The sequence below is a fragment of the Budorcas taxicolor genome, chromosome 19 (genome assembly GCF_023091745.1).
Source record: "Budorcas taxicolor isolate Tak-1 chromosome 19, Takin1.1, whole genome shotgun sequence".
In the NCBI taxonomy this organism is placed as follows: Eukaryota; Metazoa; Chordata; class Mammalia; order Artiodactyla; family Bovidae; genus Budorcas; species Budorcas taxicolor.
Window position 1 is genome coordinate 27,940,157 of NC_068928.1, and position 21,867 is coordinate 27,962,023.

At 39.7% G+C, this 21,867-nt stretch overlaps 1 protein-coding gene across 2 annotated transcripts in view; it reads right to left on the reverse strand.

Annotated features, from left to right (window-relative positions):
- Window positions 1-21,867, reverse strand: part of MYH10 (myosin heavy chain 10) — a 121,222-nt gene that overhangs the window by 58,146 nt on the left and 41,209 nt on the right. For both annotated transcript variants that reach the window (XM_052658275.1, XM_052658274.1), the window contains exons 5-7: window positions 20,621-20,723; window positions 13,850-13,942; window positions 801-864 (exon numbers count right to left, since the gene is read on the reverse strand). In XM_052658275.1, coding sequence (XP_052514235.1) covers window positions 801-864; window positions 13,850-13,942; window positions 20,621-20,723 — 260 coding nt within the window. The remainder of the gene's footprint in view (window positions 1-800; window positions 865-13,849; window positions 13,943-20,620; window positions 20,724-21,867) is intronic.

Below are 21,867 nucleotides of genomic sequence, written 5' to 3' on the forward strand. Positions count from 1 at the left end.
CCTGCTGTGGATCCACTTGCCTGTCATGTTCAAGTGTTTGCTGTGTTTTCTGGCTCTGAACATATTTAGAGACATAAAATATAGTTCTGAATTAACAGGAAAAATCCGATCCACGCCTGACCAGAGGGCCAGAAACGGTATCTATCACAAAGAGTATTAACAAGTATAGAGAACTGTCAGCTGTTATTTCCTAGTTGGAACATTATCATTCAGAGTCATTTCTAATTTATTCTTTTTAATCAAACTAATTCTCTCTATAGATCCATCATTCCTTAAGGCTATTCTATGCTTGTGACATTTCTTAGGACTAGTCTATGTGTTTGACTGTTTTTTTCCCCTCTGACTTTATTCTGCTTAACACTAACTGAAACTGCTTCACCTCTGTAGATTATAAGGTTTGTTTTAATGGGACATGGTCACTCTACTAATATCAAAAGTAAATGGGGAGAAAAATGGGCTAATACAGCAGTAACTGAAGATGTTATTCACCTAAATGTGCTATGAGCACACAAACACTTCCTGGATCCATTTGCCTATACAGGTGTTCTCACCTTAGTGGGACCCTCCACTTCCCCAGCCACGTGACCAGATCATGACCCAGTGTCAAAAACAAACAACAACAAAATATCACTTTGGAGTTCATATTCAGTAGTTGAAGGTATCTAAACAAGTCACAATTTCTCTGGGCTTGAGTTTTATCATCTGGGAAATGGAAGAGGCGTCACAGAGGATGGCCACCAGGCTGCAGGAAGATGAAATCAATTCTCTATTTTGAATAATGCAATTATGAAAAAGGATACATGTTTCAATGTTGGCCCCAACAATATAGCCCGTTACATCAAAGTTGATCCGAATAAACTTGCCCTGAAAATAAATTACAAACAAAAAAATGCTGAAAATAAATTAAGGACACAGAATATCTGAACACTATAATAAATAAGCCAAAGTTACTGTGTCATGTATCCACAAGTTGGTTACAAAAATGGAATCTTAATTATATTATCCCAAATAAAAGGGAAAGAAAAAGCCTCAATAAACTTAGGGCTGGGGTAGGTTACTTTACTAGACATAATAAAAGTGAAATGCTAACCATTTAAAACTTTTTAAAAGTTCTTCTAAATAATCTGAAAGATTTTAATAGCTTTAAAAGAACACTGTATCTAGTCCTCTAATGCTAGATTTGAGAAAAGTGAAAAATAAAGATGATTTCCTAAGAAAACAAAAACTCATTCAAAGAAAAACAAGAGAAAAGTTGAACAGACCATAAACACAGAAAATAATAAAATATAATTACTCCTTTAAAAATGATGGATTGGGTCTTAAATAGTTTAGCAAATTCCTTAAGGAATATTGAATTGTCTTACAACACACATAACTGTTTCAAGGGAAACAGAAAATAGTGATTCTTTCACAATCCATTTTATAAAGTTATCATAACACTGAATATACAAGCTGGCAAACATATCATAAAAAACAAATATCAGAAAGCAAAATAAAAGCAAATATCTTACTTGCAAATATAGATATAAAAGGCCAAATTAAATATACTTCGTAAAACCAAGGAACACAACAATGATCAAGAATCCCAGGACTGCTAAGGACTGATATTTGTAAACATACTACAACTATTCATCACAGGAAAAGGCAAAGGATGGGACGGCTTCTCAGTGGACACGGACAAGCAGATTCCAAAATTTAAGGGAAATGAAGAAGACCTAAAGAAGTCACAATGATTTTGAGAGCTCTAGGATCTTTTCGCACTACTTGATTTCAAGAAGCTATAGGATAATTAAGAAGGTGTGGTACTGGTGTATGGACACAGATACAGATCAACAGAGCAGTGTACAGTCCAGGAGCTGAAAGCCTTGCTCTGCACAGGAAGTGCATGGCTAGTCTGATACAGCTGAAGTATCAGGCCATCACAGTGACACATGCACACTTCACTAAGGGTCTGCTTTGGACGCCACTAGACCCGAAAGTGTTTGAGAGGGAGGTAAAACACATGATTCCTTGATGAAGCAAAAGCATTCTGAGCAAAAGCATGCCTCTTAGCACCTCTCAAACAGTTATGTATAAAGTCACTCACTACGTTTATAAATTATCAAAACACTGGTTAAACTGAAACAACTCTGGACATGGGTCTAACATTTGTAACTGAGTATATGCGTACAACAGAATACATTAACAGAACGTGAAACTGAAAAAGAGGATGGTGACACCAATATCAGCAACACCTTCAAGCTTAAAAGTGGATCTTCGTGTCACAGAGCTTAAGGAGGTAATGATTTAAATTCTATCGACTACCACGCAAATCCATCTTTAAGAGGCTGCTGGTGAGCATTTAGCAATTACTGCCATAGAGAATTTGTTAATTACTTTAGAGTCACAAAATAAAAATGACAATTTGCTTGCTTATTTGGTTAGTTTTATTTCATGAAGGGAGAGAAAGTTTTGTTTGGATTTTTCTTTAAACAGGAGAAAAAACTTTTCCTCCTTTTCAGATGGACTAGTGATATTATGTAAGAGGACTTAGTAAGAACAGTTAATACAAATAACAGTTTACACAAATAACAGTTAATACAAATAAAATGGTTGAGGCATTGAGAGATGCTGACACAATGCCCCACAACTCCAGGAGAAGCAAGGCTGTACTTTTTCAGCACCTGCAGAACAACGTGGCCCAAGCACATCCAGGGGACTGAGAGACGGTGCTAAGGGAACAGAGAAAGGATTCCCGATAGTCAGGTGCAGCTGAGTAGTCTTTCGGTTTAGCAAGCACAGTAATTTAAAGGGAGGTTCTGTGCTTGTTTCGAGTTCTCTTAAAATAAAACTATGACAGAGAGTAGCAGTCCATGATAACAGAGCAGTCTGATTTCAGCTTCTAAACTGAAAGGAAAACTACTCATTATTTTCAAGTCTGGGCACACAGCTATTCAGAGTGGCAACCATAAACACCTTTATTCTCTTCTGACAACAGGTTCTCACTTACTATTGCCTTTGCATTGTCAGAATGCAATACTGGAAGAATACCTAAAACGTCTGACAGTCCGTAATTCTGTGAAGAGAGGAAGATCTTTTTCGATCTGTAACTGTAAAACATTTTCATTTTTAGATTTACAAGCACCAATTAGAATGGTCAATCCAATGAATCTCTTCATTTCGACACCATCCACTTCCTTTTAATCACTTTCATATACAATTTTGCCTTCAGCATTTGTCCTTTTATAAACCATACTGGATAAATGCTGATCCACAAACATCACAAAAGATGTCACTCGGTCATTCAGAACACCAGTGGTCCAGATCCTTATTACAACATTCTGAGTGAGGAAATTCTTCCTCTTGAAAGATTAACTGGATGCCAAAGACATATTTCCTTTTGGTCTTTGGAAATACATTGTTCTTGCATCTGAGAAAATTCAAGGCTACACCATTTGGAAACTCAATCTGAGACTTACGGAACCAAGTTCACCATCATCATTAAGAGTCTACAATGCTGCCTATCTCTCTGCATTCATCCTCTCATTCATCTAATATTTGTGAAATGTGTTCCTCTGTCACTCTTTTCTCTTGGCCATTTTGGTGAAAACTTTTGATTTTTCAACTATGTTCACTGAAAGCTAAAAGTAGACTAAAAACTGCTCTCTGCGGCACTCCTTCATACCGTCTTGAAAGAGAGTGCAATTCTTTGGGCCATAAGCAAACTAAAGGGCGATGCAGGAGTCACTGTGATAGCCTCCTACTAGGCAGCTCCATTGCTCTCTATTATTCTGGTCTTGCTTTAACACTGTTGGGGATGACTGGTGAGTAATGATGAATCAACTCCCAGGATGATGAAACAGCAAAATGTTACAAAATACAGAAAAGATCACTAATATATCATAGTGATAAGATTACTAAAACCCTTAATTTTTCTATATATAATTGTCCAAAGGAATCATATGGTAATTATGAGAGAAATGAGTTTTACTCTATTTTTAAAATAAGTCAATTTCATCTTTTTTATGTGGAAGACATTTAAGAAAGAATAAAGTTTAAAAACTAACAGTCCTCACAGATAGTTGGAACTTTTCAAAAAAGAAACTAAAATAAAATCAGGTCCTGATGGTTATAATGAGGATTACAATTCTTTACAACTTTAAAATAGCTGTATCATTTATACAATACTTCACTGAGCTAAAAAAATAGCTATTTTAAAAGAGAGTAGTCAAGATAATGTTATTACTTCAAAACTGCAAAGAATACACTGCCAACCCACTGCTCAGATACTTTTCCAAACTTTTCTTTAACACTGTAGGAAAGTTAATCAAAATCATATCATACCACCTAATTCTTGCTGAGTATTTCACTTAAAACTTTGTTGTATAGTAATATAAACTTTCAGCTTTCAATAACTTGTCTAATTTCTTTTTTATATATTAATCTACATGCTGTTAAAGCTTTCAACTTCTTATACTATTTTATATTCCCTTTTCTTTACACTTTGCATCACAAGTTCAAAATTCATTAAAAAATTCTTTTTTTGGGCAAAAGGACTAAGTTACCATACTGGCAATGTTGAACTCTAATAACTTTAAAATCTTATACTGAACATAATCCATTTTATATTTGGAGAGCTTATTTTTCCTTTACTTCATGGGAGAATATAAACTAAAAAAGGAAGCTACATTCAAAGGAGAAATTGGAAGGAAAAAAAAAAAGCACCCTAAATTTTGGGCTTCTGAACAGGTAACCTAAAAAGAAATGTCCCAGATTATTTTAGACATGTGATCACTTACTTGGATAAACAAGCAAAGTCACCAACACACAACACCTAACTTGCATATCAGCTCCCTAACCATCGGTCCACTTTCTTTTTCATACCCAGCACCTGTAGCTGCTCTAACCATTACAGTTAGTGCCAGACAAGTATCTTTTGGCTGAATGAAAAGGCCCAGGCAAAAAATCATGAAGAAAGTGGGGAGAGAGAGCCTACACTTGGAGAGCGAGCACAGTGGATGGGGGTGTCCCTCCAGCCCTCCCCTGACCCCAAAGGAAATCAGTACCTCCTCACATACTGAATCAGTACTCTTCAGAACTAACATTTTTGTTAACATACAAATCTAGACCAAAGTGGAAAACAAGTTGAGTTTTACTATTAAGTGGGTTGGGTCCTCCAGTCTTTTAAAGACGATATGAAGAAACTCATGGAAGATTTTGTTGTTGTTCAGTCGCTATGTCCTAAGGCAGGACTCTTTGTGACCCCATGGACTGCAGCATGCCAGCCTCCCCTGTCCGTCACCTTCTTCCAGAGCATGCTCAAACTCATGGCCACTGAATCACTGTGGAAGATGTCTGCTCTGTATCTGATTTCCATACAGGTCAGATTGGGGTACTCAGAATATTCAACCAGGATTTCATCAACACAGACAAAAAGGAAAAAGTAAAAACAGGACAAGTATTTTACGTTATGTATGAATGATAGAGGATGCATTCTGACGCCATGCACATTGTGTTCTGATCCAAGGACAACTAAGACAGTGCGTTACCTGCAAGAGTCTGAACCGCAGACAACTAGCATCCTTTCTGTTATATAAAACTGAAACTGTTAGGAATTTCACTCAAAGAGGCAATAGGACAACTTGGATATTTTGATACTATTAAGAAAATAAGAAAATTATCTTTAAGAATTTTATCCCTTCTGAATTGACATCGACTTTCTAGAACTTTTTCTGGTGGGTGGTTACAACATATCCATAGTAATTAAACCTACACTGTTAGCACCTTATTACAGGGACAATGCAGTCTTCATGCTCTGAAAATACTTTTTTCCTTCTTCCTAATTTGTATCTAAAGTTGTTGTAAGATCTGTACTAGAAAACACTGTAGCCTAGACAGTGTGCTCTGTGTGTGAGTGAGTTTGCTCCAGGAAGAATCTCCAGTTTGGAGGTAGCTATTGCTCCTAAATGGGAAAACTCATTCGGGAAGTAATTAGCCAGGACACAATCCCAAGGCCAGATGGCTATTTTAAATGCTCTAGCTATTTTAATCTCCGAACTACACCAGAAGCTTTGTTAATTAGTAAAATGACTTTTCTTGTGAATTAAGTGGCCTTGTTACTTAGTATAATGGATGTTTGAAATTCCTGGGGGAAAATCAGCGATATTAAGAGCACTGGTCTGACTGGAAATACACAGACGTCCACCAGCCAGTCTGGTGTGGGCCGGGTGTCAGGGCTGCAGCAAGCCCCAAGGGCTGGGAGGGCAGAAGCTCACTTGGAAGACGAAGGATGCCCCGTGTAGACCTCATCCTGTCTCAGATGCTGTCACGATGGCCTCAGTAAGTCTTTACAGGAAGTCTGGGTGAGAGTACTAAAGACAGAGTGTCGACTGTGTTCAACTTACCTACAAAACTGATTTTGGTGCCTGCTGGCTAATACAGGTGAGGGTACAGAACTCTGACTCACTTTCGTTGTAAATTGGTAGCCAAGCAGTAGGGAGGTCACCTGGAGCCTTTATGTGGCTCCAATGATTGGAAGCTAATTAGCTATTAATACCTCAAGGTACATAACTTGGGAACTGCCAAACTGGCTCAAATCTTTGCAAAGGAAGGAAAAAAAGAGAAAAGAACAAAAAGGGAAAAGATTTGAGGAAGTATGGAGAATGATCCCCACTAAAACTTTCTGAGGGAAGATGTATCTGCCGATACAATCATTTTGAAATTGAAATCCCTGTTTCAAAGTTTCATTACAAGAGATTCATTTTACATAAACCTCTCCATCTGGAATGCATCTGACTTCTCAGTAAACAGAGAGCTGGACTAACTGTGAACAATTATTTTCATAAGGGTAATGCTCTCCTAAAGAATCTCCTTTAATACAAACCATATGCTAGCATCTTTGGAAAAAAAGATATTCTTCAGGAAATTACTCGTCTATATCAGATCAAAGAAATGGAAACAAATGGATTCTAAAGTTTATGGAATTTATAGTTTCAAATATTTTCACTGCAAGCACGTGGCTTTAAACAATGACTACGTGGAATTCCACTGGACACACAATTCATCTTTTAACATCACACTGCTCTTTCATGTTGATGTCCAACACCAACCCCAACCCCAGGCCTGGCCTAGCCATGGTGCCAGAGCCTCCCTCCTGGCCAGAGGCCCACACTTCTAAATCTGGGGCATAGGCACTATGGAAAACAGTATGCAGGTTCCTTAAAAAGCTAAAAATAGTTACCATATGATCCAGCAATCCTGTTCCTGGGCATATATCCAGAAAAGATAAAAACTTGAATTCAAAAAGATATATGCACCCCAATGTTCACAGCAGCACTATTTATAATAGCCAAGACATGGAAGCAACCTAAATGTCCATCAACATGTTAATCAACAATGGATAAAAATGTGGTATATGTATATATATATACATACATACACATACACAATAGAACTCATTCATAAAAAAGAATGAAACTGCCATCTGCAACAAGATGGATGGAGCCAGAGATTATCATACAGAGTGAAGTAAGCTAGACAAAGAAAGACACATTTATGATACTGCTTACATGTGGAATCTAAAAAATAATGCAAATGAATTTATTTACAAAACAGAACCAGGCTCACAGACATAAGAAACAAACTTATGGCTACCAAAGGGAAAGGGAGGACAGGGGTAAATTAAGAGTATGGGATTAACAGATATATACTACCACATATGAAACAGATAAGCCACTAGGATTTACTGTATAGCACTGGGAATGATATAGGTTAATATCTTGTAATAACCTATAACAGAACAGAATCTAAAAATATGTATGTATGTATCACTGAATCCTTTTTGCTGTATATCTGAAACTAACACAATGTTGCAAATCAACTATAAAAACAAAAAAAGCAAAAAAATTAGGGCAGGCATGTTCCCAGAGAGCCTGGCATGTGCAACATGCTACCTGAGCTCAAATGTATGTGACGGCAAGTGATCAGAAAGCTAAAACCCAAATGAAGGTGAGCTCTGTCCACGGATTAGTCCAAGGGTCTAAAAGAGTGTCTAGCACTTAGGAGGCAAGCACACTGTAACCGAACGGGCTCCACAAAGACATCCACACACCTACTATGCACGTGGGAGGCAGAGCCAGCAACTAAGGATCTGCAAAGCAAGATGGAAAGGGCCCCTACCATCAGGGATCTTCTATTCTAGCAGGAAAGAAATCACAGATGAACACAGCACAAACCGCAGGCTGTGGGAAGTGCCATGAAGGAAAACAGCAGGAGGCTGGGAGAGAGAACACAGGGGAAGCCTCCTCAGATCTGATTAAGGTTTTGAGACAAATGAGGAGTATAGGGGACAAAGATGGAGAAACTTGGACAGACTGGAAGTATATTCTGGAAGTGGACCCACACAATTCACCCCTGGCCTGGACATGAACCAAGACAAAAATGCTCAATCAAGGATGACTCTTAGGTATTCCGGTTTTCTAGGTTTTGTTGATTCTATTTTGTTTTACGCTTAAGCAACTGGGTGACTTGATTGTATCGTTTATTCACCTAAGACTTACAAAAAGATACTCTGAAAGAAAAAGAAAAAAGTTCCATTTGGAATATGTTAATTTGAGAAATCTATTAGACATCCAAATGGAGATAACAAGTAAGCAGAACAGTGACCAGCAAAGTATAGGTGCTTAATTAATAATTAACTGAAATGCACAACAAAAAAACCCAATCATGTAAAATTTGAAAATGAGTCTACACTGGCTACTGTCTAACCCCCTGAGAACCAGGGTTAGCAACACCCACTGAAGACTGCCAAAATGTTTTAACTGAATGTGGAATGAGAGTTGATCAATGGAACTAATATTGCTAAAATCAACCTTCTTGTGTTATTGTGCAGTTAACGCCTTATGATAATAGTACCTGGTTACGAAACTCTTTCTTTAAAAAAATATTATACATATCAACGTAAAGTTGACTTTCTAAAAATTAAAACTCAAAGTCAACAATTTAAAGGCATCTTTGTTTCTTGGCTGAATGATTAGCTATGTCTAACAACACTGCCTTAATCAAAAATCTTTTCTGAAAAGATTAGCTTTTACTATATTAGATGGCGCATACTTAGTGATGATTATTCAGTAGCACAAGCACTTTGGAAGGTAGAACTTCAGCTGAATCAAGGTCTGTTGAGAATTTACACTGATGGGTGATTCTTGCTAGAATCAATTTTCCTGGAAACAATCTAAGAAATTCTTCCCACCAGTAGAATGTAAAACAAGTTCCCACCAGAATAATCTTTATCAACCTTCGGACAAGCTGTGCCAATAACAAGCATTAAGGGGACTATGTACAGTTACTACTTTACAATGAATTTCCTAATTTAGACTACCATTTAAAGGAGCACATCAGAGGAGAGTTTCTCAACCTCCATATAACTGATGTGTGGTGATAACTCTGTTGTGGGGCCTCCTGTACACTGAGGAATGTTCAGCAATATGCCTGGCCTCCACCCACGAGATGCCAAGTGTAGGAACCCTAGGGGATCCCAAATTGAGAACCACTGATCTACAGTATCTATAACAAATTACAGATTTGTTATTTTAGACGCTAAGTTGTGTCTGACTCTTTTGCAACCCCATGGACTGTTGCCCACCAGGCTCCTCCATCCGTGGGATTTCCCAGGTAAGAATACTAGAGTGGGTTACCATTCCCTTCTCTAGGGGATCTTCCCAACCCAGGGATCGAACTTGTGTCTCCAGCACTGGCAGGCGGATTTTTTTTTTCTGAGCCACCAGGGAAGCCTGTGGAACTGAGGCCTCTTGCCAAAAGCTACCCGAGTAACAAGTTGGGAAGCTAAGCTCCTCCAGCCTCAGCAGCCTTCAGATGCTTAGCGCTAGCCAGTCGCGCGGTAATGACGACCTCCTGGCAGACCCTGAACCAGAACCATCGCCCAGAAACGCTGAGACAATAAATGCTCTACATCACTAGGACTTACAGTATCTGGTTACGAAGCAGTAGACTCTAATACAGAGCTACCTGTCTCTTGTCCCAAACACAAGATCCCCATCAGCTGAGTCCTCACCTTTTAATAATGGGATCACCACATTCTAGACCAAAGGATAGGACTGGTTAGTAGCAGTTTATCTTTTCTAGGCAAAAGTGAGACAAATGGGCACAAAACTGTTTCTCTTGGATTTGGAATGTGGTTTGGGGGAGGGGGGTGTTTAGAAATCAGGACAGACTGGTACCTTGATTTGTGTGGTAAAATAAAACATTTTCCACTACAAAGTCCTTGAAAATCTTTACAACACTCTCATACCAAAGCTGGTAGCTATCTCCCACCCCATGGCATAGCCACTAAACACAGGGCTTTCAGCAAAAAGAATTTAAGATTTAATTGTGGCTCAGACTCAACTCTGATGATTCATGGAATGACAGAAACTCTAAACGCAGCTCAATTTCCTCAGATCTGAAAGTCACAGCCATGCTTCTTACTGACACAGGCATATTTGCTATCCCACTTTACGGAGAAAAAGCTAAAATAATTACTAAATGAACTTGGACTAAGCAGATCTTCAGATTTTATCTTACTAGGAATAAACAGTATTCCAAGCAAATACGTCCCTACTACTTTTCACATAACCTGGAAAGCCTCTTGCACTGCAACTACCTCTGAGGGTATTGGGTGTTAGGGTGGAGCTGTCCCCACCACCCCCAAATTCATATGCTGAAATCCTAATGTCTACTAGCTCAGAGCAAGACCATATTTAAAGAAAGGGTCTGCACAAATGTAATTAAGTTAAAATGAGGTCATAATGGTGGGCTGAATCCAACGTGACTGGGGTCTTGGAAGAACAGAACAAACACGCAGAGGGAAGACCACATGAATTCCCAGGAGATGGCTGTCCACAGCCAAGGAGACAGACCTCGGAAGAAACCAGCCCTGGCCGCACAGTGATCTCAGACTTTTATCCTCCACTGTGAAAAAACACAGAGTTCAATCTATTGTTTAAGCCACCCAGTCTGCAGTGCTCTGTTTCAGCAGCCTGGGCACAAGCATACAGAGGGTTATCAGCTGCCTTTGTATACCAGGTCCCCTGTGGTCTGGTCCCTCACCTAGAGTCAGACATCCTGGAGTGTGAAGTCAAGTGGGCCTTAGGAAGCATCACCATGAACAAAGCTAGTGGAAGTGATAGAATTCTAGCTGAGCTATTTCAAGTCCTAAAACATACTGTTAAAGTGCTGCACTCAATATGCCAGCAAATTTGGAAAACTCAGCAGTAGCCACAGGACTGGAAAAGGTCAGTTTTCATTCCAATCCCTAAGAAAGGCAATGCCAAACAATGTTCAAACTACCACACAATTGCACTCATCTTACCTACTAGCAAAGTAATGCTCAGAATTCTCCAAGCTGGGCTTCAAAACAGTACATGAACTGAGAACTTCCAGATGTTCAAGCTGGATTTAGAAAAGGCAGAGGAACCAGAGATCAAATTGCCAACATCCACTGGATCACAGAAAAAGCAAGAGAGTTAGAGAAAAATATCTACTTCTGCTTTACTGACTATGCCAAAGCCTATGACTGTGTGGATCACAACAAACTGTGAAGAATTCTTAAAGAGATGGGAATACCAGACTACCTTACCTGCCTCCTGAGAAATCTATACGTAGGTCAAGAGGAAACAGTTGGAACTGGACATGAAACAACAGACTGGTTCCACATTAGGAAAGGAGTAAATCAAGGCTTTATATTGTCACCCTGCTTATTTAACTTCTATGCAGAGTATATCACATGAAATGCCAGGCTGGATGAAGCACAAGTTGGAATCAAGACTGCCAGAAGAAATATTAATAACCTCAGATATACAGATGACACCACCCTTAGAGTAGAAAGCAAAGAGGAACTAAAGAGCCTCTTGATGAAAGTGAAAGAGGAGAGTGAAAAAGTTGGCTTAAAATTCAACATTCAGAAAACGAAGATCAAGGCATCCGGTCCTGTCACTTCATGGGAAACAGATGGGGAAACAACAGAAACAGTGACAGGTTTTATTTGGGGGAGGCTCCAAAATCACTGCAGATGGTGACTGCAGTCATGAAATTAAAAGACACTTGCTCTTTGGAAGAAAAGCTATGAACAACCTGCTGCTACTGCTAAGTCACTTCAGTCGTGTCCAACTCTGTGTGACCCCATAGACGTTAGCCCACCAGGCTCCACCGCCCCTGAGATTCTCCAGGCAAGAACACTGGAGTGGGTTGCCATTTCCTTCTCCAATGAACAACCTAGACAGCATATTAAAAAGCAGAAACATTACTTTGCCAACAAAGGTCCATCTAGTCAAAGTTATGGTTTCTTCAGGAGTCATGTATGGATGTGAGAGTTCGGACCATAAAGAAGGCTGAGCACCTAAAAATTGATGCTTCTGAACTGTAGTGTTGGAGAAGATTCTTGAGAGTCCCTTGGACTGCAAGGAGATCCAACCAGTCCATCCTAAAGGAAATCAGTCCTGAATATTCATTGGAAAGACTGACGCTGAAGCTCCAATACTCTGGACAGCTGATGTGAAGAACTGACTCACCGGAAAGACCCTGATGCCAGGAAAGATTGAAGGTAGGAGAAGGGGATGGCAGAGGATGAATGAGATGGTTGGATGGCATCACTGACTCGATGGACATGAGTCTGAGCAAGCTCCAGGAGTTGGTGATGGACAGGGAGGCCTGGTGTGCTATAGTCCATGGGGTCACAAAGAGTCAGACACGACTGAGTGACTGAAATGAACTGAACTATGGTCTGATGGCTTCTAATTCCAGAAACCACGTCATCAGACTATTCTACGGACCACAGCTTTACACCTCCACAGTAAAAAAGAAAAAAAAAAAAAGTTACAGTTATCCTGATTTCCAAAAACCGCCTATTGAGGAATCGTTAGAATTAAAGTTGCTTTGATTTTGGCCTTCTTAACTTTAACCAAGATGTCTAATATCAGAGGAGGGAGGAAAAACATAGAAACAACTCCAGCTACTGAAGCAGAAATAGCAGATGTTGAACAATTTGCTATCAAAGTATTGACTCTGAGAAGCTGGAAAAGGGAAGACCATGTCCTGTGACACTGATCTTGCTGTCATTCAGGAAAATGTCCCTAGACAAGCTATGCGAGCTGAGGGAGAAAGTAAAGTTTTCACTGAATTCAGAGAGTAGAATGGCTGAGAAGAAAATTTTAGAGAAGCACCATCCCAATATTCTGTGATAATCTATATGAGAAAAGAACCAGAAAATGAATGAATACATGGGCCTGTATAACTGAATCACTCTGCTGTACACCGGAAACTAACGCAACTCTGTAAATCAACTATACCCCAATAAAACTAAAATATTAAAAGTAAATAAAGAGAAGTAATAGTAGCGATAAATTATTCTCAGATCCATATACCATAGACACAGCAAGGTACAAAGACAACAATTTACCACATCAAACTCCAGCTTCACTTTGTTCAGTGTTAATTGTGCCCAGTGCTGTGTTAAGTACTTGACACACACCTCATTTAATCTCCATGACAAGCCCAGAATTATTTATATCATCCCCAACCAAAGTGAAGAAATAAGTTCAGAGAGGTTATAATAACACAACCATAGAACACATAACTATATATTTATATATAATAAACATACGGTTTAAATTACTTTCCCATTTGTTTTTTCCTCCTTTTGTTTTTCAAAATGTGACTACTAGGAAAATTTTAATTACATCTGACTTGCACTGTATTTCTATTCACTGTTCCATACTACATCTGTTAGGGAGGAAAATACTTTATTTGCTTAATCATAGTAGACATTTAACTAGAAGTCTGAGGAACAAAAGGTTTCTGGCACTTTTAAACTTACAAAACGAGATGAGTTATCATTTTTCACAGTCTTTGCGTTTCCAAATGATTCCAGGATTGGATTTGCTTGCAAAAGCTGCCGTTCAAGTTCCCCCTAAAAGACATCACACATAAACACACACATAAGTGAAAGCAAATGTATGTTAATCTCTCTACTCCATTGCTCAAAGAAAAAGCAAACGAAACACTGCCTCTTTTCCTCAGTTTTCTCATTTGCCATCTAACAAATTTTGTTGTTGGCTTCTTATTCTCGGTCTTATGGGCTCTGCTAAAGGAAAAAAAAAAAATCAGCCTCTATCACGGGACCACAAGATGATGATGTCACATTGAACAGAGATGCTAAATACAGGGTGATAAGACTTGCCATTTTCCAAGATTTAACACGATATCTTAATGACATAGACAGGGCAACACCCTCATCTCCAAATTCAGAGATGACAAAGATGGTGAGGCTACTGAATTCTTGCTCAAATTTAAAAAGCTAAGCATATCATATTTGGTGTAGTGTATGCTTTATTCAGTGTTCTTACTTGCATGCAAATTAAGCTATAAAACGGTTTACAAACAAAAGGTGTTAAGTATATTAATATGGGCTTTAATCATGAAATACAACAGAAAGCTCCATGAGAAAGCATGAAGCCATTTCTGGTCATAAAAAGCACTATAAAATGACCCTATGCCCGGGGAATATAATTTCAGAATTATACTGTAAGACTTAAAATCCTTTTCCAAATACAAATGTTACCTGTGTATTTTAAAATACCCACCATTATTCTAGACCTAAAGAAAGAAATAAAAAACACTAATGTGCTTCTCTAAGCAAAAAAAAAAAAAAAAAAAAAAAGAGTATAAGGAACCTCAGGTAAGATTTTTAAATGAATGGCCAGTTGCCACGTGACGCATGACACTATCATCAAACCCAAAGCCAGGAACAAGTATATACCATAAGGCAGTCTCAGCCAGTGTGGTTAGAGGTGCTGTTAGGAGGTGCCGTTCCCTCCAGGGAAAGGGTGGGGAATGTGCCTGAGACCCGTGACACAGTGTGTACTCTAGAGCATTTATCTGACTGCCGGGTTTTCCCAGGTCTTCACCAGTCTACAGTTGTGTTCAATAGAAACCAGTCTAGAACCAGTCCTGCCACATCAATGTCATGACATAGCATCAACTCACGTTCTCAACTTTAGATAATATGCTCCCTGAACGGGAATTTTCCTGTTTATGGACTTCAAGGGGCACCAGACTATTTCTGATGTAAATCTTTCTAAACGCTATATGTTATCAAAGTTTCTCAAACACAGTATCCTGAACCAATGTTAACAAGGCTGAAGGTCATCATTAAGGACAGCAGCTATTGTGCTGTGACACAACAGAGAGCCTTTTCCCTAGAGGTCAGAGGTCACAGCCATCACTGAGTCTGTGGCCAACATCTTGCAAAGCCCTCCCTGCACTGGCTCAACAACAATGCTTTGGGCTATAAGATTCCTTAACCTCACTGTGTGATAAGGGTGTAGAAACTGTCAGAAAAAGTACTGACTGATAGATAGGTGGGGCACTGCATTTATCTGACACGGCCAGTTAGCTCAAGGAATCAGAACATACATTCCTTAAAACTACACACTATCCTACCAAATCATAATAAAAACACTTCCAATAATAATTTATCTTTAAAATGTTCTCCTAACTTGAAAACAAAACAAGTATTGTATACCTCATTTTAATATTCCCTAGACATGGCTTCACAAGAGTTGTTTGGGTCAAGATGATGGGTTTTTTTCCCCTCCCTGGCATGTATATGTTGTGTTTGTGTGTGCACACACTGTGTGCATGTGATCCACTGATCTTGATCCCATTCTTTCATTTGGCTTAAAGGCACTGGTTGCATCCTCCACATCAAGTCAACATCAAGTCAAAATAATGTTCTGTGAATATCTGCTGAATGGACAGATAATGACAGGTCCAAGCACACTCTATCAGTATCTGGGGAGGGGATGGTGGTGAGCCAGAGGTGGCAGGAAGATTTGGATTAAGGGTCCTCACAGTCACCATGGTGGGTGTGGAGATGTGGGTCCCAGCTATGGGGGCAACTCCATTAACAGGGATGTGGTGGTACTTCTCTTCCAATGGGTTTCTGACATGATTGAGCCCAATTATAGATCTCAAAGACTCAGGAATGAATCATATAAAGCTTGACCCAAAGCTAGTACTATACAATACACAAAAATGATCTTTAGGTAAGAAATTACCACTAAATTTGATCATTGCTACACCGAATAATTCTACACTTAGGTAGAAAGTGCTTACAGCTCCCAACCAAATTATGCAGCCATTTATAAACCTCCGGGGCAGTGACTAAAGTATTAACCTTTCCACTGGAACTGCATGGGCAATGTTCCTCTCTTTCTATTCTATGTGGTAATAAGAAATGTCACTGTGGAACATGGAGAAAAGAAATTACTATTAACTACTGAAATTATTTTTAAAGTTCTAAGTATTTAAGTCATTAATGCTTTAAAGGTTTGCCAATCGTGAAAAAAACTACACCCATGTTTATTACATAATGTACTACATATACTTGCTATATGATAGATACAGAATGAGTTTGAAGTTGGTGAAAATAAAGAAAAACACAAAAAAACCACACACACACATCTTTCAAAATTCCAGTTCAGCCAGCAAGGGGACTCAGGCTGGCCTCCTGCTGCCCTCATAGGCCTAACAGGCAAAGCTGTGGCTTTCCCTCTGACCACAGAGTAGGGTTGGAAGCTGGTGAAAGTGAAAGTCACTCAGTTGTGCCTGACTCTGCAACCCAATGGCCTATACAAGTCCATGGAATTCTCCAGGCCAGAATACTGGAGGGGGTAGCCTTTCCCTTCTCCAGGGGATATTCCCAACCCAGGGATGGAACCCAGGTTTCCCACATTACAGGCAGATTCTTTACCAGGTGAGCCACAAGGGAAGCCCAAGAATACTGGAGTGTGTAGCCTATCCCTTCTCCAGGGGATCTTCCCAACCCAAGATCTGAGCTGGTGTCTCCAGCATTGCAGACGGATTCTTTACCAACTGAGCTATCAGGGAAGCTGGTGCAGCAACTAATCACATGTTGAGAACCAATCTCCAGGATAAGCTATAATTTCTGTGCTTGCTACTTGCTATCTGTTACCCTTCTGTCTCAGTTTAAGGCAGTTTAGACCAGTAGATACAAAGTCATCTGGAAGCTGCCATCTGACGTGGCTGACTGAGCAATTAGTGGGGAGGTGGGTGGGCCTGAAGAGGTCATTCTCGGGGGATGGTCAAGTTTAAGAAATTAGTTGTCTTCAAACCCGCTCTGAAATTGCACCTTGTCCAGGCTTCAGAGTGGCGTTGAATACCATGCTAGACAGCAAGGGTCTGTAACAGCAACACACAATGAGGGAACTTGGAATGAAGACGGACTTGCAGTCAGCTGGGGCATTAAGCCAAATGACAACTCATTTTGTTACAACACGTAAAAGTTTACAGGTAAATGTTTTACTTCTTAAATACTGTGGCCTTAATTTTGACAATTTCTTTCTTATATTTGTTCATATTTCTATAATGAAGATGAAGTTATAAAATACATTTTAAAAAACTGAACACTTCACAGTGCTAGGAGGGTCTCAATAAAAAGACAATGACAAGTATTGACTAGGATATGGAGAAACTGGCACGCTCATATATTGCTGGGAATGTAAAGTGGTACAGCCTCTATAGAGAAGTCTGGCAGTTTGTCAAAACATTAAACAGAAAGTTTCCACAACCTAGCAATTCCACTCCAGGTACACACCCAAGAGAAGTGAAAACGTATGTCCATGTGAAAATTGATATATTGCAGCATTATTCATAATGGTCCCAAAGTGGAAACAATCCAAACGTCCATCAACTGATGAATGGATAAACAAAACATGACGAATTTAATATAATGGGTTGTTATTTGGTCATAAAAAGGAATGGAGCACTTACACATGCTCCAACAAGGACAAACCTTTGAAAACATTTGCAAAGTGAAAAAAGAGTCACAGAGAACCACATGTTATATGATGCCATTCACATAAAATACTCAGAATAGGTAGATTCAGAGAAACAAAGTGATTAGTGATTTCCAGGGGCTGGGGGGACATGGAAGGTGATTCCTATTCCTATGGGTAAAGGGCTTCTTTTGGGGGTGACGAAAATATTCCAAAATTGACTGCAGTAGTAACTGGGTGACTAGACTAAAAAATAAACAAACCCCACTGAACTGTATGCTTTAAAAGGGTGAATTTTGTGGGACATGAATTTAAACCTCAATAAAGTTGCTGAGGGAAAAAGAGCCAAGAGCAAATAAAGATTCACAAAATCAGGAGGCTACAAATGCCTTTTCTTTTGTTTTTGTTTTTTTTTTTTTTACAATTTATACTGCTGTTTAGTGATAAAATGCTATCAATTTATACAAATGGTTCCTGAGAATCCAAGTAAGTTCCTATAAGGTTCAACATAAATTCAGAAACCAGTTAAGGGAACCAAAAGAAACACTGACCTTACAAAGTAAAACCATTACTTTATGGCAGTCATCCTCAAAATGGGGTGAGAAAATCAGGCCTAGGGGCACTCGGGAGAGGATGGGGGTATAGGGAGAGAAGTAAGTTCCTGAGATGACCCTCCCCAGGGTATGACCAGTCTCTAGGCTCAGCAGTGTCTCACATTCCTCAGTGTGCTGGGAAAGAAAAATCAATGGAGCACCAGTGGCCTCCTCATGTTTCTAAAGACACGGCATAACTACCACTTGATTAGTGTTAAAATAAACCTGGGAAAGCAGCACATAAGAGTATGCGCAGAGAACATGCAGAAAGACATGCAAGTCAGTAACAATAGCGCAGCACGGCCCAGAGAAGCTCATGCCTTCTGGAGGGAACCTGGCTTGATTGGACCCAAAGCAAAATCTCGGGGTAAGCATGCTACTCACAGGGACCCACTCTGTAGTTGTTTCTGACATTGAAACAAAACAGTAACGATGATTTATGTAAGCCAGAGGACTAGGAAACCTAAATCTGTAGGTTAATTATTTAACGCTATTTTGCTAGTGATCTAGGTACATATTAAAAGGTCATTTAGCATGTACTCTAAAGCATAAAGAAAATCTGGTTGCTGGTCTACAGATTCCTTCTTTAACTGGCCAAAGAGCCTTTCAATACCATATAGGATAGTGATGATATCGTTCATCCTCCCAATTTGCATCACTGGTGTGGGCTACAGCTAAAAGCAAAGGAACATCATGGCATTTTATAGGTGTGGTACAAGCTTTGGCATCTGAGACTATCTTAAGAATTCTAAAGAAAGGTATTTGAAAATCTGTGTCTGTGACTATTCCTTTCGATGCCTCTGATTGCTTCTTCATGTTAATAGGTTTTCATAACACTATCATTTATTGCTTTATGCTAGCTTTGCAGCAGCATGCTTACAAAAAGACACAGAAACCAAAACCATTCCAATGCTAGGGAAAGGGTCAAGTCCAGGTGCAGACACCGCAGTCTATCTAAGGCATCTGGCTCAGCCCTGCCCTCCCTCTCTATCAGGACATGCTCTGGTCCATGGTCTGCCAGATGCTATGCTCTGTGGGGCTAAAAGCGTGGCATCTGATAGGAAGAGTAACACTCCTCTACAACTTGCCCAGGACAAAAAAGTTCTAAATTTATATATTAAATACAATGAGACTTTCAGGTTATACATATCAGACCACACAATGTTAACAGGTCAGAAACTGTTACAGTTGCAACCCTAAATTCAAAATTTAATATATGGCATGAAGTTAGATTTCCACATGCTTAAGAATTATTAAAGTGATTCTGCCTGGCCACTGACACATGAAACCCTAAGTTTACAGGCTTCACAAGCATATGATTCAAAGTCATAATGAAAGGGTAAATAACCATCAAAGTTCCTCTAGAAAACAAAGGTAAAGCAAAAGGGCATGCTGCTTCTCAGAACAGTGAGCCTCAAAGCAACACATTTTCAAAAAGAAACATTTTGTTCATAAGAGATTTCGCTCAGAGCTAATGGTATTTGTGCCTAGTAGCGTCTCAGTCTAAAGACAGAAATTAGTGCAAACACTCATGACTAAGAAACAAAGAAAAGCACTTGCCTGGTGTTTCACTGGTTTAGGTGATTCCTGCTGCTCGTTACAAACAGACAAATGCAAACGTTAGCAAGTTTGGGTCTTTCCCTAGCAGTAAAGCCACATCCAAAGCACCAAGTCAGTGTGAGGGTTAGAACTGTGAAAGCAGGTTTGGCTTGCATCTCTCAGGGGGTATTAACGACTACATCTGCATATCTACAAATCAAGAGTAACTGACGTGTTATATTCTTACACCTTTTCTGTCATAAACTGTCCCCCAAATTTCTATCCTCCCCTCAGGCTGCTGCTGGTGGTAGCTCTGTAAGGTCAGAAAGAACCACTGAAAATATCTGAGGATATTTTTCTGGTGGTTAGAAACTGAGAAGTCTTCATGAGCCTTGCTTATTGACTTCTAACAATCCTTACCACAACCCTGCAAGAGATCAGGCTTTGAGTTACAACCATAATTTCAGTTTGCCCTGTTGGAATTGCCAGTTACCAGCAACTTCTTGATGTCCTAGCCCCTCCTTGCTGGGGGAGACAAGGAAGCTGTCAATAATTAAAGGCCGTGCGCCAAACACCCTCACTTCCTTATTCTTGTTTCTGAAATTACTAAAGAATAAATCTAAGGGTTTTAAAAACAAGGGCAGAACAAAAACTTACAGGAATATTATGATCCTTTCGTCCTTTGTGTGAAGAAGCAACATGAGCAAGGTACTGAATGACTTTCTTAGTGTTTTCTGTCTTCCCGGCACCTGATTCGCCCCTGGAAGATATAGTAACACAGGCTGCTTTACAGAAAGCACAGCACACACATTCCCAACCTATAATCAACAAAAGTAAACTGATTTGAAACTAGAATTAGTAGGAAGTAAAAAGAGAGTGAGTGGGGGGGGGGAAAACAACACTATCACTAGTAGCTGGAAAATGATTTTTAAATGGTATAAATGAAATACATTATTTTGGTAGATGCCAGTTAAGAGGACAGAGGAAAATATTCACAACACTTCCCCACCTGTGCTAGGAATCAGTGGCTCTGCCAGAAAAGTGAAGTTCATTAGAACGTTTACAAAGAAATTCCTCAGCACCAGAAACATATCCAGCACTGGAACCAGAATTTCTAGAACAATCAGACAAGGTAACTGAGTCTGCAGGAGCTGAACAAACCCCGGGATGCCCGCTGATCACGGACAGCATCTTCAAGGCCTGACACCTTTTAGGCTCATCCCTCAGTGCTGATGCTGGCTCACTCCCCTGGACCCACGGAGCACCTTGTACCTATCTCATACAAGAGCTTTTCTATTATCATCACCTACACTGTTAAATCCATCTATGCTGTCCTTCCTGGACTTTGATGTCTTCACTTTTTACAACTATATTTTAATTAGTCGAAAAAAATGTACAGTCTGAGGTCAAGCTTTTTTTTTCAACTGTATTATTTTTTGGCCGTGCTGGGTCTTTGTTGCTCCTCGGGCCTTTCTCTAGTTGCAGCAAGTGGGGCTCCTCTCTAGCTGCAGTACGTGGGCGTCTCTTGTTGCAGAGCACGAGCTCTAGCGTGTGTGGGCTTCAGGTGTTGCGGCACGTGGGCTCAGTAGTTGCAGCTCCCCGGCTCCAAGCACAAGCTTAACAGCTGAGGTGCATTGGCTCACGTGCTCCACAGCATAAGGGATCTTCCTTGATTACAGATCAAACCCGTGTCTCCAGTATTGGCAGGCGGGCTCTTTACCACAGAGCCACCAGGGAAGTCCTGAGGTAAATATTTAATCTCATTTTCCACTCACATGATTCAGCTCACATCCCATTATCAATGGTTGGCCAAGACACTGATTATCTTGGTCAAAATGATGTGAAATGTTATCTTTACCTTACACTTCTGACTGTATTCCAAAGCCAATACCCTATGCAGTATT